The sequence below is a fragment of the Onychomys torridus genome, chromosome 13 (assembly GCF_903995425.1).
Source record: "Onychomys torridus chromosome 13, mOncTor1.1, whole genome shotgun sequence".
NCBI lineage: Eukaryota > Metazoa > Chordata > Mammalia > Rodentia > Cricetidae > Onychomys > Onychomys torridus.
This window is the reverse complement of record NC_050455.1, coordinates 13,791,786-13,818,747: the sequence shown is the minus strand read 5'-3', so window position 1 is coordinate 13,818,747 and position 26,962 is coordinate 13,791,786. Positions and strand designations below refer to the sequence as shown.

Here is a 26,962-nt window from a genome sequence, read left to right as displayed (position 1 = left end):
GTGTATCTGGTAAGGAACTTTGTTATTTTAAAATAAGGCGATAAACTATTTCTACAAGTTTTACTTTGGTACAATTTGTAATTGCTTTCTCCCTGCCTCCCTGTTATGCACAAAGCCTCTGTGCAGCCTTGCATTTAGGCATGCTCTGCACAGATTTATACAGCAGGATATACCTAACAAGGTAAATAGAATGTATCGATGGGGAAAGGAAATGGCTACTGGTTGAGAACAGCCGGAACTAGAATGCCAGATGTGAAACCCACCAGCTGTGCAGCCAGTGAGTCTCCAGCTTTTTAGATTCTTTGGAAAAACACTTTGGATCTCTAAAGTGCTGCTTTCATAGTCCTCTGCCTAGAGAGGACCCCCTACCCCTCTCTCTCTTTGGTTTTTCAAGACAGGGTTTCTCTGTGTGTCCCTGACTGCCCTGGAACTCACTCTGAACCAGGCTGTCCTCAAACTCAAAGAGATCCACCTGCCTCCTGAGTGCTGGGATAAAGGGGTGCGCCACCACCACCTGGCTAGGGACATATTTCCTGAGAGGGATGGCTGCTCCCAGCTGGACTCAGGGCATTTGTGGAACAGGAGGTGGGAAAGCAGGAGAAAGGAAACACCAAAGCTTTGCGTCCTCTTTTTTCACATCCACTATGACTTTCACCTTTGCACAGTGGATGGTAGGATATCAGAGGTGAGATAAGAGCGAGCAGCAAGGGGGGGGATCAGGATGTGCTCAACAGTGAGGATTGTGACGGTTTTGTAAGGCAGGATTTAGCTCAGAGACTTGTGTAGGGAAGATGAAAGTGTATCAGACTTCTGAAAATTTGTAGGAAATTTGCCAAGCACGCGCGCGTGTGTGCATGCGTGTGTGTGTGTGTGTGTGTGTGTGTGTGTGTGTGTGTGTGTGTAAGGCTGATCTAAAGAGGACCCTAAAGAGCTTGTATGAAGCTTTGCTCCTTTCAGGGCCTCACACCTTCTTGTTTTCTCTTCTTACTCTCTCTGTGGCTTTATCCCACATGACATGTAGGTCAGGAAACTCAGAGGGTGTATATTCATATCTGGAATGCTTCTCTACTGTGAATAAAGTCCATAAGACTTCAGTAGGTCTTATTTCTGACAAATGCTCTTCCAAAGTGGTGGTGTGAGTCTTTGAACCAAGATTGCTTGGGTCAGCTTGGCCATCTTGGACACTGCACATTTTATAGCTGTCTGTTCTTAGCAACAGCAGGTCACGCCTCACAGGGCTAGGGTAGCTAAAGTTGTCTCAGGATGTGTTGTGCTTTCTGGGTCTTATTTAAACTTAAAGTTGTATGTATACAGAAGGTTGTTATGGGTTCATTGTGAAGCATCCCCCACAGGATCCTGTGTTTGCATATCTGGTCCCCAGCAGATGGCACTGTTTTGAGAGTTGGGGACTATTTATGATGGAGGGCCCTGCTGGCAAAAGGAAATCAGTAAGGGAGACCTTTGAGGTTTTTAGCTGGCCCTGCTTCTGGTCCCACTTTCTTCTTCCTATGGCCACCATGATGTGGCCAGTTACCCTGTCCTTCTGCCACATGAACTGAGCTGATCCTTCCAGCATGTTCTTTCCACCACGATGGACTAACAAGCCATGAAACTGTGAGACAAATTCAACCCTTCCTTTCTAAGGTTGCTGTGAAGTCCTTTGTCACAGTGATGAGAAAAAAATGACTAATACACCTCATCACAGAAGACTTTGGATCTATAGAACTCAAATTAATTCAGGTGTTTCGACATTCATACCTGCTAATAATTATCAGGAGTCATGCAAATTTACCTATGGAGGACCTAGCAAAACTCATTCTGTAAAAGGATGCCATCAATTAAGTTATCCCAGTTTGGCCGACTGAGTTTAGTTTGCCTAATCCAAGAGAGGTGTATTTCAACCATAGTGTCAAGAGGACATCTGTGTGTGACATTCTTGTCAGGCACTCTGACACCACATATAGATGTAGGGAAAATCTACTGTATGCCTGCAAAAGAGTAAGTTAAAAAGGCAAGCACTATCCTGGTATCATCATGAAGATGATTTTGATTCCAAGGACTCAGTGGAGGGTTGCTTAAGGACGTCAAAGCTCCTGAGTTGCATTTTCAGAATGACTGGTGTAGGAGATTGCTATGTTTTTCTCACTTGGCATTTTATTTTTCTTGTTCATGACCTTTGGGTTGTAGTCATGTGGTTTTATGTAAGGAAAGTCTAAATTAAACACTACCGTGTAATATTTATTGGTAGGCTTGATTCAGGCTCTAAGTTTTAGTCTAAGATAAAGTGGTAGTCTTTAACAATCGTGATGCTTGCCTTCCATGTCCAGAGTCAGCCATTCTTCATTTCTTCCTCATCTTTCTCATTCAGACCTCTTAGACTGTCACGTTCTCTATCATAAATCATGTTTTGTTCTCAGTGTTAATGGAGGGCAAAACGAATTTACAGCAAATAACACTGATGTGAAATTCTGCTGTGGCCCTTCTCACTTTCATTTTTATTTAGTAAACCGAGTTTTGATAAATTGCCAGAGGCTGGGGACTTTAAATTTATGGATCAAATGGTCTCATCTGAAAACAATACCCTAGTAGGAACAGCTTCAACAACAGTGTTCACATGTAATGTGCTGGTGGCCTAGCTGCTTCAGGTGAAGTCTGAGCAACATGGTGGGGTGACGCTCTCTTCTTTTTAATACTTTTTATGTTATTTTATTTATTGTCACACACACATGCATACGTGTGTGCGTGCATGTGTGCGTGTGTGTGTGTGTGTGTGTGTGTGTGTGTGATACATATGATATGTATGAGCGCAGGTGTGGGTATGCCATGGCGCCAAACCTGTGGAGATCAGAAGACAGCTTTGAGGAGTCACTTCTTCCACGGTGGGCTGTAGTAGAATATTTGAAGGCGTGTTTATGTTGTTTTGTTTATGTTGCATTTGTTTAATCATGTGAAGCTGTGTTACTGTGCCTGTCTGAAACACCTGATGGTCTAATAAAGAACTGAACAGCCAATTACTAGGTGGGAGAAGGGATAGGTGGGGCTGGCAGGCAGAGAGTATATACAGAAGGAGAAAACTGAGAGGAGAGATCCAAGATCTAGCAACCAGAGGAGGACTCCAGGGTCCAGTCACCCAACTACACAGCAAGCCACAGAGTAAGAGTAAGATTTACAGAAGTTAGAGAAAAGGAAAAGCCCAGAGGCAAAAGATAGATGGAATAATTTAAGTTAAGGAAAGCTGGCTAGAAACTAAGCCAAGCTAAGGCTGGGCATTCATAATTAAGAATAAGGCTCTGTGTGTGATTTATTTGGGAGCTGGGTGGCAGGTCCCCCCCAAAAGAGTGAAACAAACAACACTAGTGGGCTGCAGGGATTAAACTCAAATCACCAGGCTTGTGTGGCAAGTGCTTTTACCTAATAACCCATCTCACCAGCTTCTTTTCTCCCTTCTCAGACAGTAGAAGGTGGCCAGTGAGCTCCAGTCCCAGTTGTCTGGACTGGAAACCGTTTAGGTAGGATTGAAGATCCAGAGATTTCCTTTGCTCAACATGGAGATCAAAACTTATCACTCTTCAGTGAGCCAAGGGAGTCTTTGTTCTTCTGGGAGCTCAGTGTAAGCCAGAAGAGGTGGAGTGTGTGGAAGGTGGGTCAGTGGTCAGGAGGGGTGGCAGTTAGAATAGAACATGGTGGTGGGAGGGATCTGAAAGGGAGCAGTGGTGTAGGGACTGTCTCCGAATGGCACTCCTTGTCACCCCACACTTCCATTTAGTTATTGATGGGAATGTCTTTTTGTATGCTGTGAAAATAGGTTGCTCTGATTGGTTGATAAATAAAGCTGTTTGGCCAATGGTGAGGCAGAATAGAGTTAGGCGGGACATTCTAACTAGAGAGGAGGAAGGAGAAAGGCAAAACAGTAGATGCTGCAAGACACCACTAGAAGAAGCAAGATGTAAAGATACCAGTAGACCACCAGCCATGTGGCAAGGTATAGATGTATAGAAATGGGTTAATTTAAGATGTAGGATCTAGCTAGCAAGAAGCCTGGGCCATTAGGCTGTACAGTTTTAATTAATATAAGCCTCTGTGTGTTTATTTGGGTCTGAGCAGCTACAGCCCGGGCAGGACTGAAGAAAACTCCAGCTACAAGTTATGGATGGAGAAAACAGTACTGGTTTCCCATTGCCATCACTAGTCAGTCATAGCTGCTAGTGATGGACGAAGCAAGTGCTCATTACACTGTAAGGGCATCGCTAAGCTCTGCAGCCATTGTTTTATTAAGTTCTCATAACAATGTACACGTGGGTTCTTTTCATTCCCCAGGGTTCTGTATTCCTTTATTGTGCTGTTTAACTGTGTGCTCAGTGACAGGGTTGAGATGCTAAGCCAAACAGACACAGTCTAGATGGGCCTGGAGTTGGGAAGTCAAAAGTTTAATATAATAGTTAGAGGAGTAATCTCACTAAAAAATGCACACAACTGTACACTATGCTGAGTGTTTGTGTATATAACTTTTGTTTTTGTTTGTTGGGTTTTGAGATAGGGTGTCTTTGTGTAGCCCTGACTGGCCTGGAACTCACTGGGTAGACCAGACTGGCATGGAATTTACAGATGTTCACCTACCTCTTCCTCTCAGACACTGGGATTAAAGGTGTGTGCTGCTACACCCAGCTCATGTATGTAACTTTTATGGAGCACTTATTATGAACCAGGCCTTGAGCACTCATGAAGGATACTGTTATAAGCTCTGCTTCAGATGAAGAGATGCATAAGTCTCAGTGAATAACATGATAAATGATCAGACTGTGGAGACAGGGCCTTATCTACTGTACTACCTAGAGGGTCACTGAGAACTTGGAGGGAGTGTCTGAGAGAGACCACTCCTGTCTGAGCCTCTCTTTTGTTTTCAGACATCTGGGCATCTCACCAAATTTGGCCTTAATTGAGAAGTGACTGAGCCAGGGCATGTTGCAAAGAACAGATATTTCTTTTCTTTTTAAAATTACATGATTACAATGACTGCACATGGATTTTCACCATTCTAAAATCTCACAGAACCCTTATGATGTGTTTTATGAGGAGGTCAGAGGATAGCTTGCAGGAGTTGGTTATCTCTTTCTACCATGTGGGCCCCAGTGTTTAACTCAGCTTGTCAAGCTTGGCAATAAGCACCTTTACCGTCCTGTGGGCCTGGATATTTATTTCTTATAGTTCTGGAGGCTGGGAAGTCTAAGGATGAGGGAATTGCATCACCTCATGGTTAAAAGACAGCAAACTATTATATGTACATCTTCAAAGACTTTCATGGTGGGCATTAAATCATTCATGAAGATGGAGTGCTTAAGACCTCATCACCACCCCACCTGCCATCACTTTGGTGTTGGGGATTGATTTTCTAACACACACTTTTAGGGGACACACCGAACCCACAACAATCACCATATTCCCCACTGTATGCCATCACAGGTGGCTAATACAGTGTGCTATGGGATCTCACCAAGCTACTGAGAGCCATCATCCTGATGCATGAATCAATGGCTAGCTTCCTTTCAAATGTTCAGAAGTTGGGAGTACAGAGGAAAGTAGGGCGTGTGATTTCTGTGTTAAAAGTCAACAGTGTGCAGGTGAAATATGTGCTTTAAATGAGCCCAAAGCTGTTTTGTTGTTTGTTTGTTTGTTTTACAAGACAGGGTTTCTCTGTGTATCTCTGGTTGTCCCGGAACTCACTCTGTAGACCAGGCTGGCCTTGGACTCACAGAGATCTGCCTGCCTCGGCCTCCATGAGTGCTGGGATTAAAGGCATACACCACCACCACCCAGCTCCAAAGCTGTTTTTTAAGTTACAACAAATGAAAGAAGTTTATTCAAAGGACACATTTCCTATTACCTCTTCACTGGACAGAGCCCAGCCCTCAATACAAGGAAGGTGTTTTCTGGAGGAAGTTTGGGGGAGACAGCAGAGCAGGATGAGGAAGCATTTATAAACAAAGGAGACCTTTAATGAGATTCCTTTATCCTCTGTGGTCTCCCTACCACTTAGACACATGATAGCTGAATCATCTGTGCAGAGGGATGTTAGCCAGATGAGTTTGACATCAGAGTCCATCTCTGGTTCAGTTTTTTTCCCTGGTTCTTCAGTCCTGTTAATCATCATGGAGCCACTGGAAAAGGTGGAGAAAATCCACTGTTTCACTGTTTCAAAAATGGTGTCACAGTGTTGACAGAGTCTACATGGTAAACACGTGGTCTTTTAATGTCTTTGGGAGTGGAGGGAAAGGGGCATAAACGTGTTGGAAGCAGGTGAGGCTGTCTTCAGGTGGAGAAGTGTGTGTGAATGATAAGTGATATGAAACAGTTACCTGTGGCTTCTGTCTGTGTGGCAGCCCGGGGAGGTAAAACAGGAGGCAGCAGTCCTGTTCAGGGTGACCTTGTGTGGAAAATCTTGGGGATCTTGGCAAATGTGTACCCAGAAGAGTGGAGGAATTACATAGAGCTTTAGAGATTAAAACAAGACCGAACAACTTCACATTGGAAATCCACTTTGGACCGTTTGTCTGTGATTTCTATGTTTTCCCTCATTTGCATTGGGAGTGACCTCAGATCAAAGCAGTGAGTGAGAAAAATGAATTTAACTATCCATGAAAGTGACCTCTCAATTCAAATAGTATTTTTTGAACCTACTACATTTTGGGAAGCAGTCTACAAAAGTTTTACACACACACACACACACACACACACACACACACACACACACACAATCTTCTAGGGAACGAATACATATCCCAAGTCCATTCTTTTGGAGTATGGCTTATTAGGAATGAGGATTTCTTAGACTTCGGAGGTAACTCAAGGATCAGGTGGTTTAATTCCCTCATTTCACGTTTGTAGTCTGTGAAACTTACTAACATGATATGCTTGAGTCATTTGGTATCTATTACAGCAACCACATTCCTTTTGCATGATGCCTGTACAAGCATTAAAATAAAATCTGTCCTTCATAATTGTCATGCTCCCACAATTACCTATGGTTACCTAACAAGCCACTCTAGTCGTCACAGTTTCTCATGGCCCCATGGCATAGCTGGGCAGTGCCCACTCAGGGTCCCTGCTGAGGCTGCTGTCATGTGACTGGATGTTCAGACTCCATTGCAGGCTGGCAGGGGCTTGGCATGGAGCTGGCAGGTGAGCTGGCTGCTAGCTAGTGGCTTGTGTGGACTTGGCAGTCGTCTTTCTGAAGGTCGCCCTTGATCTAGAAACTCAGACAAGTTATTCTCGCTCCATATCTACCTCACCACAAGGTCCCAAGTGGCAAGGGAGAGAACAGCGATTAAGTTACCTCAGCCTCCTGCTCACACATACACACAGCCTCTAGAAAATAGACCAGGCAGGCTTCAGAAAGTCTTAGCTAAATCCTCCTTGATTCTTTCCTGAGGGTCTGCTCTTCTGTGTTGGCCATGTTCATCTTTCCATTTCAGAACAACTGTTTATGTTTAACTCCCGATCACCAGTCTTCTTGGTGGTCCCTGTCCTTCAAGCCTTTAGGCTCAAGCTCCCACCTTGAAGGTCCACCACATCAAGTACACAGAGAGAGGTGAGCTAGAGAGCATCTAATGACTTAGCTCAGAGGATCAAACCATGTGATTGCTGGGTTCCTAATACCGCTCTTAGGTGAGAGGTCCCTTCAGGATCATGTGACTTACACACACTACCAGGAGCTGTGCCAGCTGCAGGCTGGAACAGTGCTGAAATGTTTGGAACAAGGGTATTATACCATTGTATATATTAATATATGTAGTACATTAGCATCAATATTGTATATTATGTCCCTCACAGGACTGCTATTGAAGCCAAGATTACTGAAGATAGCTACCATTTATTATTTACTCCATGAAAAGTATTCTATATCCATCATTTTAGCTTCTTTTCTAAAAAAACTGTGTAAGATAGGTGTAGTGTGTGTGTGTGTGTGTGTGTGTGTGTGTGTGTGTGTGTGTGTATGTATATTCAAATGAAAAGGGCCTACCAGATGGTTCAGTGGGGGAAGGCACTTGCCACCAGGCACCAGGACCTGCGTTTGATCTGTAGGACTCACATGGAAAGGCGTCCTCTGACCTCTACAAGCATACTGTGGTACACATGCTCCTCCCAGATAAATGAATGAATACATGTAATAGAAATTAAAAGACGAGAGGGAGAATGGGTGGCAATTTACCTAAAATGATACAGCTAGAAGTGGTTTATCTGGGAAGAGTCCAGTTTAGACAGTTTTGACGTCCTCTGCCTCCTCTGCAGGATTACCATGTGTGAAACCATTTTGCATGGTGGACTGGTTTTCACAGCTACGACATGAATTGCTGTCTCCTTGTCTCCTTTCATATTTAGACTTGGGAAACACACCAGCTGTCAGAGGATTTTCTCCAGGATAGGCTTTTAGATTTAATTTCATTTAACTCTTTGGTGCTGAGGATGGCAATCTGGGGATTTGCACACGCTAAGAAAATGCTCTACCTCTCCAGCAAAATTTTAAGATTTCAAGGAGTAAAAGTTAATTCTTTTACAGGGAAAAAAAAAACAAACAAACAAGCAGAAACAAACTCCCAGAAGTCTCACCCTTGGCATGTTTCTGGTAAGCTGTGTCCCTGTGAGACTACCCGCCCCCATCCCCAGGAGGGTGAGGTGGCCTGCCTGGCCAAGATCCTCAGCATCCTCCAAGAGCTGTCCCACCCTTAGATTTGTTGACTTCCGGGAAAGACAGGTCCCTTAATCAGCATCCTTCAGCGTCTGCCCTCTAGTACTAATTGGGCCATGTAAGCCACACCCTGCTATTCAGTATTTAGCTGAACTGACTACTTCAAAATTGAGCTGAAGTGCAAGCAGGAGGGCTGGTCCTCTCACCCACCCTCGGACACTTTGCCTTGGTCTTGGGATGTGAGCCAGTTCCCAGGGAGCTGTTACATGCCCAAGTTTGGTCCCTGATGGACCGCATCCTACTGAACTGCATCTTGTCAGTATGCCATCAGGTTTAGCTGGGACAGTCACTTTATGTGCTGAGAGACTTGATTAAAGTCAGGCTCCCTAAGTCATCTTAGGATGGCACCTAGCAGGAGCTTTGCAGAAATTCCTCAGGCCTAAGTCGTCAGTGACCTTACTGATACATTTTCCTCCCATGGATAGTGTGTGTGTGTGTGTGTGTGTGTGTGTGTGTGTGTGTGTGTGTGTGTGTGTTGGGTGGGCGGGTTGCATATGTCATATGTGGACTTTCTGTAGGGGTCAGAGGACAACAACCTTGGGTGATGTTCCTCAGGAGCCAACCACTTTTCTTTTTGAGACACAGTTTCTCACTGGCCTGGCACTCACCAAATATGCTAAGATAACTAGCTAGTGGGCTCCAGGGATCTGCCTGTCTCCACCTCCTTACAAGCTCATGCCACTATGCCCAACTTGCAAGGTGGGCACTTTACCAACTGAGCTATCTCCCCATCCCTGATGGACACTTTAAGTGATGATTTCATCCTTGACTTTGTTGACTGCTGGGAAACTCGAGGAATTGTGTTCCCTTCAGTCCTAGGAGAGTCTAGGAGGTGTTAGGGAGCAAATAAAACTACAAACCTCACTTTTGGACTCCCCCTTCCCTCCTTCATCCCGCTCTCTCCCTCCTCTGTGCTTTATTTGTGTATAACATGCTGCTTTAGAAAACGATGTAAATGCCTCCTTTTCTTTCCTACCTGAGGCAGGTAAGCTCAACTTGGTAAGTCCAGCATCCTCTTCCTGTAGGTACCACAAGGACATGGAGACCAGCAGCATGGTTTGAAAAGAAACGAATTGCTCCTGCCTGCTGGGCTTCCTTCACAGTTGGTGCTCAGTGTTCAAGAACAAATTGGAAATCTAGGCATGGTTGCTGACGCTCTAATCTCAGCCCACAGGAGGCTGAGGCAGGAGGATTGTTGTGAATTCATGGCCAGCCTGGCCTACCTAGTGAATTTCAGCGCAGTGTGGGCTACAGTGTCAGTCTCAGCAAAGCAGAACCAAACAGAACTGAAGGTGGGACATCGTGATTTCCACTTCCTGGGTTTTCTTGGAGAGACTCCTAACCTGTCTCCCATGAGAGCTTAGTCAACACTTGAACTATATATCTTTTTCCTCCAAGAATTGTGCCCACAATGAACACTGTATCTGTGCAGCAGCCACCAACTTCTCCTTGGGTCTGTAGGACATAGGTTCTCCAGAGCAGTTCCATGACCAGTGACTGTCACGTGATGGGGAAAGAACTTGGCACGTTTGCCTCTGTTGTGCAGATGGTACAGTCTTTGTGCGATGGTTCCAAGCCTTCGTTCTCACCCTGGCTCTGTGGACCTTTAGTTCCCATGTAGGACTTGGCTTCTCACCTTGCCTGCCCTATGAGGGCAGGCCCAGCTTTCTGACTAAGCTCATTTTATGAGGGCTGCTCTTGTTGGGCCAAGTATGGGCTGAGAGTAAAACCAGGAACAATGACTGAAGGCTACAGGAGGATTCTGAAAGCATTTTAGAAGAGGGGCCTATCTCTTCTCCTGCTGTCACCTTTTCCATTAATTCTTTCAGAAGGTGGTGTGGTGGGGCTCCTGGCAAAGGGGAGTTGCTCCAGGGCCCAGCACATCTCAAAGACACAGCTTTGAACCCCAGTATAGCTTTCACAAAGCCTGCAGCAAGGTTCATGTCACCAAACACCCTGGTTAGACTTGGGGCTGTTCCTATACATCCATTTACCTCCCCCACTTTTTTTCTGCTTTGTGGAGTGTGGCACAGAGGACAGCCACACAAGACTACGACAGGGGAGGCTTTCATAGCATCCTGTAAGCTAGGTGGAGAATACATGTAGTAGTTTGAATGTAATTGTTTCCCAAAATCTCACAGGGAGTGGCACCATTAGGAGGTGTGGCTTTGTTGGAGTGGGTGTGGCCTTGTTAGAGGAAGTGTGTCACTGTGGGGGTGGGCTTTGAGGTTTGCTATGCTCAGGATACTGTCCAGTGTCTCAGTTGACTTCCTGCTGCCTGTAAGATGTAGGACTCTGTTGTGGATAGAATATTTGTTTAACTATGTAAAGATGTGTTACATTTGTTTATGCTGCATTTGCTTAACTATGTAAAGATGTGTTGCTGTTGGTTTTTTTGTTTGTTTTTTGGGTTTTTTATTTATTTATTTTTGCTCATTGACTCTTTGGAGGGCCCACCAATCAGCTCCCAAATAAATCATACATGGAGGCTTATTCTTAGTTATAAATGCCCAGCCTTAGTTTGGCTTGTTTCTTGTCAGTTTTTCTTAACTTTAAATTATCCCATTTATCTTTTGGTTCTGGGCTTTTTCCTTTTCTTATTTCTGTATATTTTACTCTTACATTGTGACTGGCTGGGTGGCTGGGTAGCTGGCCCCTGTTGTCATCCTCTCCTTATTTTCTTGTTCCTTCTTTTTTTCCTCCCAGATTTCTCCTTCTATTCATTCTCTCTGCCTGCCAACCCTGCCTATCCTTTCTCCTGTCTCTCTATTGGCTGTTCAGCTCTTTATTAGATTGTCAGGTGTTTTAGACAGGCACAGTAACACAGCTTCACAGAGTTAAACAAATGCAAAATAAATAAAAGTAACATAACAAAATAATATTCTAAAACAATGTGTTGCATTTGTTTTACCTTGTTTACCTGAGGCACCTGATTTGTCTAATAAAAAGCTGAATGGCCAATAGCTAGGCAGAGGATGGCTAGGCAGGGCTGGCAGGCAGAGAGAATAAGGAGGAGGAATCTAAGCTCAAGAGAAGAGAATGAAGGAAAAAGAGAGGGACATTCTAGGGGCCAGCCAGCCAGGCCACCAGACAGACAGACAGACAGGGAAGAAGTAGGCAAGTAGGACATACAGAAGGAAAGAAAGGTAAAAATGACAGAAATTACAAACACACCCCATGGTTGTGCATGTCATCTCTGCCTAGTCATTTCCAGGTCATACGTCCTGCGTGACCCATGCCCCATGGTTACATGGTCCTGTAGTTATGTGGACGTGACTGTGGGGTGGGTCTATGTGTGCAGGTGTGTCCTGGCCTTTATAAGGCAACACCATGTTCCCTCAGTCTCGCTCTCATGTGTCCTTCCACAGGCTGATCACGTCTATCCCTTTCTCTTTGTCTCGATAAAAATCTTGTTAGTGGATTCTGTCGTGTGTTGTGACTTTTCCTTTGGGACCAGAGTGCCACAAATAACAACAACAACAACAACAACAACAACAACAACAACCAAACAAACAAAAAACCCCCCAAAAAACTTTCAAAAAATCCTGGAGGCAAAGCATAGATGAAAAGAAACAGGTTAATTGAAGTTAGAAAAGCTGGATAGAAACAGTCCTAAGCTTGGGCCAAGCATTCATAACTAATAAGTCTCTGTGTCTTCATTGGGAGCTGGGTAGTAGTAGTTCAAAGAGAAAGCCTGCTGTAGGACTCTCAGTTACTCCTCCAGCATCACATCTGCCTGCATGCCCCCATGCTCCTCACCATGATGATAATGGACTGAGCCTCTGAACTGTAAGTGAACCCCCTCAATTAAATGTTTTCCTTATAAGGGTTGCCGTGGACACGGTATCCCTTCACAGCAATAAAAACCCTAAGACAATTGCCACACTGCTTGTTGGCATTCAGGCATGCCTGACCCACCCCTTGGGGACCTGGCAGGATGCACTCGCCAGTACACAGGCAGTGCTTTGACCTGCTCAGGGTCCTGACAACATCATGTGCTCACTGCTGCATGGACTCTGTACACATGCACTGAGCCTCCTTTAAAAGGGGGGGGGGGGCACCCGCCTTTCCCTCTTCTCCTCTCAGCACCATCTGCCTTCCCTCTTCTTCTCTCCTAGGCCCCTGCTCTCTCTCTCTCTCTCTCTCTCTCTCTCTCTCTCTCTCTCTCTCTTCCCACTCTGCTTATAAATCATAACATTGCTAGCTTCTTAGCGGCCAATGATGTCACTTCATAATACCATCTGATAAGTGTAATATATAGCTTGTAGTTGAGGTACAATAGTTAAGCTACATGTAAACTGGCTATACAGTGACAAAAATCACGTGTCTTAACTAAGAGTTGCCTGCACTGCAGACTTTACTTAGTAAAAATTATGCTGCTAGACCCCACTGCTTGATTTCCATCACGGTGTTGTCAAATGAGACAGAGCCCTTTAGATCTGCATGGGCTGGAAGCACCTAGTGTGTCCTCAGCATCAGAGCTCAGCCAAACGGAGGATGCTGTGGCATCGCAGGTACAGCTGGGAAGCATCCTGTCTCACTTCTCAACTGCTTTCTCAAGAAAATTGAAAAATGTTCCCAGGACAAATTCCTATCCTCCTTCCTCTTCCCACTCTCTCTCTTGAGGCTAGTGTGCCTGGATAATGTCTATGACATCCACCTATCTCAACATCTAACCAGGAGGCTGGCGAGATGGCTCAGCAGATAAAGGCACTTGCTGTGCAAGCCTGATAGCCTGAATTTGACCCCCAGAACCCACAGTGGAAGAGAGAACCTGACTGACTCCACATGTGTGCTGTGATACACAAGTGCCCTGATGAAGAGGATGACATATAGGGCCAGCCATGGTGGCACATGTCTGTAATTGCAGCACTCAGAAGGCAGAGGCAGGTGGATCTTCATGAATTCAATGACAGTCTGGTTTACATAGTAAGTTTCAGGCTAGCCAAGGTACAGTGAGATCCTGTTTCAGTAATAGTAACAATAGCAGTAACAATAAATTTAAAAAAATTGAAAGAAACTAATGTAACTTACTTTCTCTGTTATTGTTTTTTGTGGGGAGGGTGTCTTCCAAGCTCCTTAAATTTTTCCCATTGCAGCCAGGTGGTGGTCATACACGCCTTTAATCCCAGCACTCCAGAGGCAGAGACAGGTGGATCTCTGTGAATTCGAGGCCAGCCTGGTCTATAGAGTGAGTTCCAAGACAACCAGGGCTACACAGAGAAACCCTGACTCAGAAAAAAAAAAGTTTTCCATTAGTGGGAGGTCACAGTTCACCTAATAACTATGTCACACCAGAAGAGAGCACACAAGAAGTAAGCTATGATTTTGGTCAAAGTGAAATTCTGCACATGCAAATGTCCAGTATTTTCTAATTCGTATAGGCTCACCCAACAACCTTTTACCAAGAGAAATCTGCTCCTGGGGATTGAATCTGGGTCCTCAGACATTCTAGGTAAATGTTCTAGAGTTGAACTGTCCACTCAGTCTTGGGAGCCTACCTTTAAAACCTTTTGTTGTACAGATGACCTTCAAGACCTGAGGCAGTTATGGTGTGAGGCTATGAGGTTACTTACTGCTCAAGAGGAAGTGTGCACTTAGCTTTTAATTCTCTGGAAGAACACACTGGGCTATGGGGTTGGTTTTTATGGATACTTCATACATTTAAAGGTAAATTAATGTGTTGTTACTTTTCAGAAACACAGAATTTACACCCAGTCTTGATAAAGGAGTCCAAAAATATTACATGAAACATGATTAAGAGATTAAAATTTGGCAAGCTGAACAAACTTCACACTTGCTTTTAGAGGAAATAAAAAGCCAGTCAGTCTATTAACTTTACTGGGCCTGCCATGCTGCTTATAAGGGTGGGTCAGAGCCTGGGCTTGGGATGCCAGAAGGTCCTTGTGGCCTCAGGAATTTTTCTTTCAGTTCAGCTTCCCTTCAGGCACACACTGCAAAGCTCTTCCATGAGTTCAGCAAAACAGGAACTAGAGGTCCAGAGAGGCTCAGAGTCAACCCCTCTGCCCTCTGGCGCAGCCTCAGCACCGGAAACAGCATTAGCAATGTTTACTAGTGGTAGCCTTCATGCTCAGAGTGAGGAAGCTGCCTATTTAGAGAATGGTTTCAGTCAGGCTCTCTGAGAAACAGCTGTTTCACTGTACGCAACCAGTCTCTGTCATTGCTTTCTTACGTATTCTGACTTTGAGGCCTCAGGAACTCCCCTCTCTGCTGGGCCAATTTTCATAGTTTCTTTTTCAGCCATTCCAATACCTTTAAGTTCTGTCTTTCATTAATAGCCTATGCTGCTAAATCACTGCTGAGACTCAGTAATCAATGTGACAAAAAACTGATTATACAAGAGCTTATTCCAGTTGGGTCCTTCTGCTAGACAGCCTTCCCTTGAAGGTTAGAGTTCTCTGGAGGAACAGAACTTACCGAATGAATCTCTCTACATAGAAAGAGGACTTATTAGAATGACTTACAGGCTGTAGTCCAGCTCATCCAACAATGGCTGTCTATAAAGAAGGTCCAAGAACCCAGCAGTTGTTCAGTCCATGAGACTGGATGTCTCAGCTGGTCTTCAGTACACTCTGGAATTCTGAAGAAGTGGGCTCTGATGCTAGTGAAGGAGTGGGCTTGCCTTGAGAGCCAGACAAAGCAGGCTAAGGGAGAGTGCTTCCTTCTTCCATGTCCTTTATATAGGCTGCCAGCAGGTGTGACCCAGATTAGAGGTGGGCCTTCCCACTCCAAATCATTTAAGAAAGAATGCCTCACACGTGTGTGCCCAGCCATTGAGGTTTTAGTGAGTCCCAGATGTAGTGAAGCTGACAACCAGGAATTGCCGCCACAGCTGGCTTCTCTCTGCAGCTATTTTTCCAGCACTGTTTTGCCCATGTGGGGCAGGGCTGGAATGGCAGGTGTCAGGCAAGCTTACTTATCAGAGCAAAGCTTCTTAAGGGAGTATTTTTATCACACATGTATACACATATATTTGGTGTACTTGATAAGTCTTATGCCAACTTGACACAAGTATAGCCATCTTAGAAGAAGGAACATCAATTGAGAAAAATGCCTCCTGTAGGCAAACTTTAGGGTGTTTTCTTATTCAGTGACTGATGTGGGAGGGCCCAGCCCATTGTGGGTGGTACCACCTTGGGCTGGTAGTCCTGGGTTCTATAGCAAAGACCGAGCAAGCCAGTAAGCAGCACTCCTCTGCATCAGCTCCTGCCTCCAGGTTCCTGCCTTGTTTGAGTTCCTGCCTTGGCTCTGCTTAAGGGACTGTGACTCAGGATTTATAAGCCAAATAAACCCTTTCCTCTACAAGTTGCTTTTGGTCGTAGTGTTTCATCATAGCAATAGTAACCTTAACTATGACACTTGGTAAAATTGCTTTCTAAGATATTAGAGGTGCTACATTTGATTTCAAATAAGAGCATGTACTTCCTGCTCCAATATTTATCCATCCACAAACACAAAGACATCCCCCTTCCCTGTGTAAGCCACTAACAGAGTGTGGAATGGTCTGTGAATCCACAGACATCCTGTTACACAGACACATGCTCACTGGAAAGACAACTGTTAGGATAAGAATGTGAGAATCTGTAAGTCCAGGCAGATTTTAACATATATTTTTTTTTATTAAATATGTAAAAAGATCAACGCAAGTCAAGTTATTCACATATTCAGAGACAAAAAGCTATCCTACCATGCGACAATAGGTGGGTAATGTAAAATGAATGTGATGCATCTGAATAAGACCTCTTCATCTATTATGCCATTACTTATCGATATTTATAATTAACAATACATATGTTTACATTCCTTTCAGTTTACATTTAATATATAACAAAAGCTTTATGGTGTACTATTTAGTAAAAGTAATCTGAATGCATATTAAACCTTAACGGAATAATGGAGACACTCACCAGGGAAGGGAGGGAGTCTTGGCTCCCTTCTGGAGTTTCCTTCTCTCAGCTCAACAGGGAGTTTATCTAACCCCTTTTCCTGCTTTTCTACTTAGAATGAACATGAGCTTTCTCTTTGTCCCCTGCTTCGATCTCTTCCAATCTGACCGTGGTAATGGAAGTGCTTATAATCAGACATCAGTAGGTGTGGGGTGACCAGGAAAAAAAAACAGACTTCCTGAGAGGGAGGGGCAGGGCACACATGCTGGGATGCCGTGGGCCCAACACGATGTTGTGTGACTGGGAGGGGCTTAGAGGAATGTGTGCCCTGAATGCCAAGATGAGAGAATGGATGTGTCCTACCACCCATCAGCAGTGGGTGCCCAGACACAGGGGTTCTAGCCTAAGAATAATTTGGAAATAGCTGTGAAGGATTTTCCCCCTCCATGGCATCATCTGGGACACAGTACTTCAGAAGATATTTAAGATGGGCACAGGAAGAGGACAGACAGCTTTTCTCTAAATGGATGAACGGTCTGGCCTGAGCCCCTAGAAGGAGAACAAAGTATATCACCTGGGGAACATTCATTTCAGGTAAGACATGTGGCCAGTAGGTCTCCAGCTAAGTAGTCCAGGGAGGTGGAGAGGAACAGAGTGATTCCAGCAAGAGGCATTGGGGGAACTTTATACAAGTTTAACAGCCTCCAGAGGCCTGGGAGAAGACAAGATCCTAACTCCCTGGTATCCATTCACAGGAGGGAATCACCCAGCCCTACGTATTACTGAGATCTCCTGGGCAGGTAAAGCAACCACTCAGATATCCATGAGTAGCTGTTTATTGTACCTCTTTACAATAGCTATTAAAAAACAAACAAAAACAAAGTGAGTGAATAAAACAGGCTCAGAAGAGCAAACAAACCAGTAAGCCTGATGCTGTGTAAAGCACAGCCACTATCACAACCAGGCCTGGGAGGATGTCACTGCAAGGAGCAAGGCTTTCCAGCCTCAGAGAGATGAGCTGTTGCTGGAGGGCTGAGTGCGCAGGAGAGAGAAGAAAGGGGAACCAGACACCATGGAACATCTGTCCACTTCTGCACAGTGTGTTGTGATCAATTCAAGAATGCAAGCCATCTTCCCACAAAGACCTCAGTACGTACAACTGCTGTAAAGAGTTATTTCGGAAAGCCTTCTCTTGGTGCAAAGCTTCAATGCTAGAATTTAAAGTTAGCATTTCATCAATTAATAAAGAAATTTCAAGGCTTTATGATGCATAATTCAGAAATTTATTTTAAGATTTTAAGTGGAAGGTGGGGCGGGCACATTTGTTTCCTGTTTTTCTGCACCTGCTGGCCAAAAGACCAGCAACAGTAAACCTAAGGTTAAACCAAACGAAAGGAGGGAGCTAGAAGGGTTCCATCTGTCGAAAGGGAAGACAGGCAACGGTCAGGAAAGCACTACGAAAATGTGCAAATATTAGTTAAAAACAAGGAATGCTTTCAATTTATTAATGTTTCCTATTTATGAATTGCCATGGTTTAGCAAATGTCAATGAAGGAGGGCCCCTGTGTTGTTGCAGAGGTGGGGAGAGTCCTTACTCCAGAAGGTAATGGGAGTCACTGGCGTGCCTGTCTGTGTAGAGCCATACTTCTCCCTTGAAATCACGCTCCCCATCAAGTCTTCACTTCCAACCAGTACCAACACGATGCGGAAGGCTGGCACGGTCAGGTACGCCCTCAGGCTACCCTTCAGTACGGACACCCTGCTGGGAATTGCAGGACTTGGGTTGAAGCCCTTCCGAGGAGGAAGCCTTCTGAGACCCTCCCCACCTTTGCAACTGCAGACTGCAAGTGACATCTTGCAGGGAATGGACCCCCACCAACGAGGACCCTGAGAAAGAAAATAACGTGAGAACCTGGGAAGTGGGGAGGGGAGGGCGGGGGCACACAGCTGAGATGGTGATGTCCGTGAGTGAATGTCTGAAAACTAACTGTGCGGCTGTCTATATGCTGCTCTATCAACACTGCTGGGCCCTGAAGTCCTAGTTTTGAATCCATTTTTTTTTCCCTTTAGTGTTGTGAGTAGAGGGAAAAACGGTGTTTTCCCCATGACACAAGCTACTGTCATATGGCTTTCATATCAAGTATCTGTTTCCCTTTGTTCCAATTACTTATCTGACCAAATTAACGATAGGAGGTTAGACTCGCAAACATCAAAGCACCACAAATGCATGTGACATCTAGTGACACTGGGTTGAGAAATGCCAATATAAATACCATCTATCAAATGACCATTGTTTCACACCAGGATAAAAAGGGGTAGTGGTGGTGGTAGCGGTGGTGGTGATGGTGGTGGTGGTGGGGCAGGAAAGAGTTGTTCTGGAAAGAAGGAAGGGAAGAGTAGAACCAATTTCAAGCAGCCAAGTGGTGAAGTTGAAGGTATGTGACCCTATGATCTCGCAGGTAGGTGACCAGGACGGCCATCTGCTCATGCATCTTGGCAAAGGAAATGGGAACCAAGTGCCATGGCTGGCGGATGCGATATCGCTGTGGATGGTAACGGCAGGTTGGGAGCAGCTGGTTTCTACTGAGCTCCAGGCCACACACGTTCCAATTCTCCAGAAGAAAAGTCCCCACACACGATGGATGTGTCAAGAGCTGCTGAGATGGTTCAGTACTCTTCCTGCTGCTGGGGCTGTTGGTCATGGGCTTGCTCTTCCGCCTCTGGCTCTTCTGTTTGGCCCTCCTGTGGGGGAGGGGAGAGATTTCAGACAAATTGACTGACTTTCAGGCCCTGTGAAGTGTCAGGCCAAATCACCATGAATCGCCAAAACACCAGGCTCTGGAGTACACCAGGCTTGGGGACAACTCAGCATGCAAACGTTCTTAGCTTCCAGGTGTCAACACTAGACACAGGGACACCTTCATGTCCTTGTGCCATCCAAGAAGGACCATTCTGCAAAGCGCAACTATCAAGGGTTAAGGACCCGTCTTCTCTGACAACTGCTTTATAGGAGATATTCATAGGACACGCCGTGTACTTTCCTACCCTCAGGAAGAGTTGGTATGTCAGACATAGTGACTCAATAGCCCATAACTGCAAAGAAGCTAAAAAAAGACCCCAGGCCTCTGCAGATGTGAAGGATGGTTGCCCCCCCTGAGGGGCCCATGGTGCATTGCTCCCGATCTACTTCCTGGTCCCTCTGCTGCTGCCATTCTTCACGCCTGGTAGTATCTGCCTGAAGCAGTCCCTTTCTGTCCCCTAATGCCAGTATGACCAAAATGAGGCGGACTTAAGACACCACAGAAGCAACTTGTGAGTTTCTGAGGGGAAGGAGAAGGATGACAGCGGATTTCACGGGCAGCCACAGGCAGAGGTCCCTTTCAGCAGTCTGCTCAGAAGCTCTGGCTCCAGGACCTTGTCACACGTCTTTGGGGTGTGTGAAGTTCTATCTGCTTACCTTCTGCTCACTGACTGGGAAGCAGAGAGCATCAGCGTTCCTTTACTTGGCTCCACGCGTCCTAGTTACTCAGTGAAGCGGATCACAGGCATCATCTCAGCCTTAGCTGCAAATCCTTCCTATTTTTTTCTTTCTTTTCTTTTTTTATATCACAAAGAATAATTAGTTCTTTATCACCCAAGCATAAAGAGTGAGGCAAATTGATGGTAGCTAACTGCCCCTCAGGCACGGCAGAGGACTTCAAGATGCAGTGTGGCGTGCATACTGGCTCATCCAGATACTTGACACACTGACTCCTGGTCTGCCAAGCTCACACTCTTCCTACTTGGCCCTGTTTCCTGTAGCCCGGGCACACCTGTCAAGACCCAATTCAGACAGGACTTCACCACCTCCCTGTGGCAGACCTGTATCTTCCTGCTCTCTCCTGCATCTGTAAAACCCACTTGGGGATGAGGCTATGTGGTAGAGGGCATGCTCAGGGTTCACAGGTTTGAGACAGAGAATTGCATGCTCAGCGTTCACAGGTTTGAGACCCAGAATTGCACAACAAAAATCAGCCATCTCCCTCAACTTCCCAAATAAAACTCACTAGGAATCTTGCTCATCTGGAGCCTTTTCTATTGGAGCCTGAGGTTCTTGAGATGGGAAGCCTTATTCAAATGAAACCCATCTCGTTCACTACAGCATTCAAGAAATGCCACATTAAGAGGAAGAAAACAGATTCCAGAATGGATGGCCAAGACAGATTACCAACCAAGGCTGTAAGGCATTTTCTCAGAGATCAAATAACATTATGGTTATGTGCACTGACCATGGAGTTCTCTGCCCAGCTCTGCAATTAGTGACCTGTGAGGCTTTGGGCTTACAGTGCAACTGCTGAGCTCAGTTTTCTCAACTGTATAAGGTACAGCAATAGGAATACTCAGGTAGTAGAGTTCATAGTGTGTTTCACTGATCAATTCAACAATGCATTCATTGTATCCAACACAGAAACTGGTAGTTAAAACTGGTAACATCCCTAGTTGGATGTTTTTTATAGTCAGTATTTTAAGTTGAGCTGTGATTATAATTTCTCAGTGAGAGAACACTTTGGAATATATTTCAGATGTGCAAACAATTAATAGAAAGTCACCCTTTCTACAGCAGGCAAAAGTGCAATGTGACATCAAATTGAAGACCCGAGACTAATTCTAGTACTTGTCCTTCACTGGCTCTGGGTCAATGGCCACATAATTTGGTAAATGTAAGCTCTGACTATGCCTACCACCATACTGTTGTCACCTCCTAAAACTGTGCCATCTTTAGAAGGTGAAGGCAGATACCCTACTCTCTCTTCTCTTTTTCTGATCCTCACTCACACTCCGGGACCCAGGCTTTGCTATGGCTGCACTTTCGGCAGCATCCTCTGCCAGCCACTGCCCACTGCTTGGCACGTATGGTGGTAGCCCTCTCGGCTTAAGGAACTGGGGCCTCAGCTGACTGTGGCACTGTCAGAGCGAGCTGGCAATGTGAATACTCACAGATCAGGCAGCAGCTGTGGCCCTGGTCAGAGCAGGTGGCTCTCTGCTCTAGGGGCATGTGGGAGGGCACAGGGTCCATTCCCCACATGAGAACATACTTCTGGAAGCCTCTCTCTCTACCTCTACGCCCGTACTAATGGCTCCTCCATCTTTCATTCTCCCTTCTGTGTGTATTCTACTGGGCAACTACCCAGCTTCATCTACAGCCAGGCTCGAGCCCCCACCATGCTGGGGATGATGACTTACTAATTATCCTAAGTCCTCAGGCTGCTGTGCTGGTGTTCACACTGTAGCTAGCCTTCAGCTGCCTGAAGCCCACCAACATAATTGTTTCTGTGTGCCGTCTCAGACGCGAGGTTGGACTTTGCATTTTTCAGACAGTCTCATCACCACTGGGAGTCAACTGTGGGATACCAGTGTTATTCCAGGACTGGAAGCAGAAGGACTGGACTCCAGTAAGCACGGAGAAGGAACAAGCTGCTGGTCCTGATTTCTGGCTACTGGAGCCCGGGCCCCCTCTCCTCAGGTCCAGGTCAAGCAAGGAGGTAGTTCTGAAGCCTATAGCTTGGAGAAGGCAGTTTCCCACATACACCAGGCTCAAGTGCCAGCCACGGGAAATTGTTGGTGATGCCACACACCCATGGGGACTGCCGATCTCCAGGACATGCTTATTGGGCAATACTAGTATGAACAGCCAACATGACCGTTTAGCTGCTTTGCTAATGCTTGGGCATAAGCTGATTCAGGACTCTCACCATGCTACCACGGGCTCCCTATAGGTGGCTAGGCAAGACCTATACTGAACATGGGACTGATACACTGGTGATTCACCAGATGGATACTAACATTTCCATGGCAACCCATTGCACTTCTCCAAACGCTTAGCTGTGAGCGATGCTGCTATTCTTAATTTTTACTAGAACCCTCAGAAAGAGAGGCAGGTTGGGAGACAGTGTCAAAGGAGGGTCTTGGCCATGGTCGATGGGAAACAAGGTCAAAGGTCACCAGCAGCTGATGTTCCTGTTCCCTAAATGGGAGACACTGAGCCTTATCCCCCACTGGGTGCCAGCCACAGTCGGCTGCTCTTTTCTCTTCCATCTTGGCTTTGTAACTGCTGATGTCCCTAGTCAGTTCAACCTCCAACACAAATGCCATCTTCACAGTGACGTCTGCTGGGTTCTCCAGGCTATGTGTGCCTCACACAAGTTATTTATGTCTCTGTCATCACATTTATCACAATCTGCCACATTTTCCAGTCAGCCTTGTCCCTGACTGTCTCCCTCGTCAGGCCTGTGAGTTCTGAGGTAGTGGCTGTGTCTATCTGTGGATACCTAGCATTTCAAGTCCAGTGGAGTGCACAGACTGTTTCTAAAAAGTGCTGAGGAGAAAGTCAGTCTTTAGTGCATTTTAACAGTGGTTTCCGTGACAGTCAGGAAATGAGCAACTCTTTATCAGCTGGTATACCTCTGCTGACAGATCCACAAGGTAGCAGGCAGCCAACAATTAAGCTGAGACACCTGTGGCCCCAGTTACACACGAGGGGAACCATAATGAGAATGATAAAGAGGCACTGTATACCTGGCAGGCAATCTGTTCTGGAACCTTCCTCTAGGCTGCTACACTTCAAAACTGAGTAACTTCCCGACTGTGCTGCTCTAGGCTAGCATTTTACCTCTTCTAAGCATCCTATCCTGGGACTACTCGACTCTCAGAGTCAAGAGACCAGTCACCAGCAAAAGAAGTTCTGAAGGAAGATCACTTATGGGAAGAGATCACCCAACAAATCCTCGTCCTGGGAAGTCAGGCCATGTTCACACCAGTTAGTTGAAGAACACTCTAAACAATCCAGCCTTTGATTCCTCAGCCCTCCTTCCATCTACTCTGGGGAAGCCAGACAGCCAGACACCTCTGCCATCTTGGGTGGTTAGGTATATACTCATGCTGAGAGCCTCAAACAAAATACAGATGTTTCTTCCTGGGTTCCACACACATCAGACCCACATAGGAGCACAGACCTGCTCACCTTTCAGTTGTGGGAACAGCCTGGAAACAGGACACAGCATCAAGGCAAGCACAATGGGACAAGGAAGATGGGGAGGTTGTGGTGGTACTGTATGATGACACGGAGGCCACTCACTGAGCATGTGTTTCCAAAGTGATGCTCTTCAGGGTAGGTAGCCTCTTAGACCCACTCTTCTGTAATGCTGTCTGTGCTTCAGGGAGGCCGCCACAGAAGCCTGAGGAGACCCATGCTCCTCAGAGACCCCGAGGTTTCTTGGAAGACTCCTTGAGCTTCTAACAAGGAAGCAGGACAGTGAGCCAACTGCTCCAGAGCCTCTGCACAGAGCTGTGAATTGTGTGTGTGTGTGTGTGTGTGTATCTGTGTGTGTGTGTGCATGTACACAACATGGTAGAGACCCACCCAGCATGGTGTATGCACATAATCTTTCCTGTTCTTACTATAGAAAATGGTCTCAGGTCTTGCCACACTCTAAGCAAGGATTCCTGGTATGCTGTGGATCAAATGCCTTATTCCCCGTGGGAATCTCACTGTAGTCTCCTGATGCCTCTTGGGCATTTTCTAGACACAGAGTTGCAATGTAATGTATCCTGAACTGGATACACTAACCCAGGAACTGCACTTGTAGACACCGCTGTAGCAACACACAGGGCTGAAGTCATTTCCCTTCTGGATAATGTCTGCTTCCTCTAACTCTCTTCCTGTCTGTGGGATATAGTTAAGTGGGCATGCTTTTCTTTAACACATTTCTCTTCACTTGATGATAACCCAAGGCTAAGGTGCTGCTCAGTGGTAGAGCACATGCCTGGCATGCACAAGACTGAGTTTAACACACGGTACCAAACCCCCACCCACACACCTCTCAACAGAGAAGGGAGAGCATGGGTTCAGGATTCAGATTCTAGTTGCTTACAAAGTATTGAAGCTTCTTGCTGCCTCAGTTTCTCCTCATCCCTGACACAGGACAGTATGTACTTGATAAGATGCTCAAGAGAAGTAAAGGATCTGATAACCTACTGTACATAAAGCACAAAGGCCCCACTCCAGGTGTCTGAGAAGGGTCTAATGAACCCATTCAGCCTTACTCAAGGTGAAGGAGCTTTGGGCATGAGTGCTCTGTAACCAGGTCCACAGTACAAGAATTGTTCTGTGGTTCTAGCGGGTGGCAAGGTACTCCAGGTACTGGAGGGACTGGAATGGCAGAATGAAACCCAGTGTGGACATCCAGGCCAGACCTCCTCGAACCACACCTTGGGGTTCTTGCCTCAGCCAGGAATCCAGTGGTGTCACATAATTCACCAGGCCAAACTCCAGCACCAGATCTGCCTCTTGGGACCGGTTCTGGCTTCGAATAAGGCTTTTCTTCCTGCTATGAGGGTACAGATGGGAAGATCCAAGCATGCATGTTGGCCTGGCTCCCACTAGCACCCACGGCCACAGATGGCAGCCCCCATGCACTCGGCCTCCCAGGCTTTGGAGTGCTCATCTCAAGCAAGCTTCAGAGGTCACTATAACTGATGTGCACCGGCCAGACCACGTTACATACACCCTCCATGGTCACAGGCATGCTACAAACCAGCCTCTGTGCTGAGAGCCACATTCTGTGACATTATCATGGCCTCGGGGACTTAACTAGGCAGAGTCCCAAGGCTTCAAAATCCACTCTTTGAGCTACTAGTCACTAAGAAAGAAGTTACGAAAAAACAACAACAACAACAACAAAAATTGAAAGCAGTGGTGGGGAGTTCCCGAACCTGGCGCAGTTCCCTGCAGCCGGTGGAAGTCTCAGTACTAGGATTTTAAACCATATGTGGAGGAAACATCTGCCTTTGGCTGGAAAAGGACAAAATAAGCTTTCTGGTGGCTCGCTATGGTCTGTGGAAACACTAACACATGTGACTCCCCACCCCCGGTCTCCCTGAGCACCCACAGGCCTCCAGGTCAGACAGCCAAACACTTCACGATCTCTGGCCTAGGGTAAGAAGCTCAAAGCCCGGCCCTGGCTTCTTGCCTCCCACAGCTCAGCTCTGTAGAAGGGGGAAGCTCCGACTTCTGCCTCCGGCCAAGCTTTGCCCCCTTGGCACACACAGACCTCGCTGACTCACCACGGTCTCTGTAGTTTATCCTGCCTGTCAACTGCCTGGTCCGTAATGTCCTTCCCTACCCCGGTGTCCAGTCCCGTCCCCCTCCCTGACTCCCCATCAATTCTTTCTTTTTTGGAGACAGGGTCTCACTATGTAGCCCTGGCTGGTCTGGAACTTGCTGTGTAGACAAGGCTCAAACTCACAGAGATCCACTGGTCTTAGGCTCTCAAGTGCTGGGATTAAAGGTATGTGCCACAATGCCTGGCTCCCATTTTTTTTTTTTAAATAGGATCTCATGTAGCCCAGGACAGCCCTGGATTCACTATGTATTCCCAAGGCTCCTGCCTCCACCTCCCAAACGACAGACGTGCTCCACACGCCCAGCCCATCTTCTCACTCCTACCTTCACAAAGCCACATCCCGGGCCTCCCCCTGCACTCTGGCTCAGTGGCGGGTCCTGCCTACAAGTGTTTTCCATAAGGTCCGTCCCACAGTCCGGTCTGTCCTGGCGATGAGTCACAAAGGCAACCAGCTATGTTATCACAATAGACAGCATTGGGGCTCAAAGGGACGGGGAAACGATTCCCAGACAGCAGACCTTCGTACAACTCTTTCCTGTCCATTTGCTCAAAGCCAAAAACCTCCTGGGGACTGGCTGTGTGGTTCAGTTCAAGTCCCCACCTCTACCTGACGCCTCCCAAATTAACTTACAGACGCACATCCCACAGGCACGGGGGAATAGAGATCTTGACAACAAGCGTACTTGTTTCTCTGGGACCACCGAGGCCGCCAGCTAAGTCATAGCCTCATCAAGACCCCAGGGAAGTATTTAAATGCCTGAGTGCGCTGTACTCTGAACTCAGGAGCTGGCAGCTTCGCACACCCACCTGCTCGTCTGAAGCGTAAAGCACTTCCATGAGTCGCTGCACGAGGTCATCGTTTTCCTGCCCGTGTTCTTGGCAGAGCAGTTCAATCTCTCTCAACTTCCCGAAGTAGAAATCCCTCTCCTTCTCCACACCTTCCAGGGCGAGTTTCAATGAATGTACCTGCAGAAGAGCGGGTGGAGAAGAAAACCATGAAACAGAATAAGAAACGTGACCTGCTATGTCCACACACAACGATGAAAACCACGCGGAGCCAGACACGGAAATGAATGGAAGCCCCAGTGGAAGGGAGAAGCCACAGGCCTGGAGGCCGATCTCGGGAGCATGCTGGCCAGGTCTTTCTGTGT

General features: G+C 46.3%; 1 protein-coding gene across 3 annotated transcripts in view; it reads right to left on the bottom strand.

Moving 5' to 3' along the window:
* Positions 1-16,358: 16,358 nt before the first annotated feature.
* Mapre2 (microtubule associated protein RP/EB family member 2) overlaps positions 16,359-26,962 on the bottom strand; it is a 147,770-nt gene continuing 137,166 nt past the window's right edge. For 2 of the 3 annotated variants that reach the window (XM_036204639.1, XM_036204641.1), the window contains exons 7-8: positions 26,619-26,777; positions 16,360-19,392 (exon numbers count right to left, since the gene is read on the bottom strand). In XM_036204639.1, coding sequence (XP_036060532.1) covers positions 19,318-19,392; positions 26,619-26,777 — 234 coding nt within the window. In that variant the 3' untranslated portion in view covers positions 16,360-19,317. Of the gene's footprint in view, positions 19,393-26,618; positions 26,778-26,962 lie in introns of all 3 variants that reach the window. The other variant, XM_036204638.1, reaches the window with a different exon arrangement.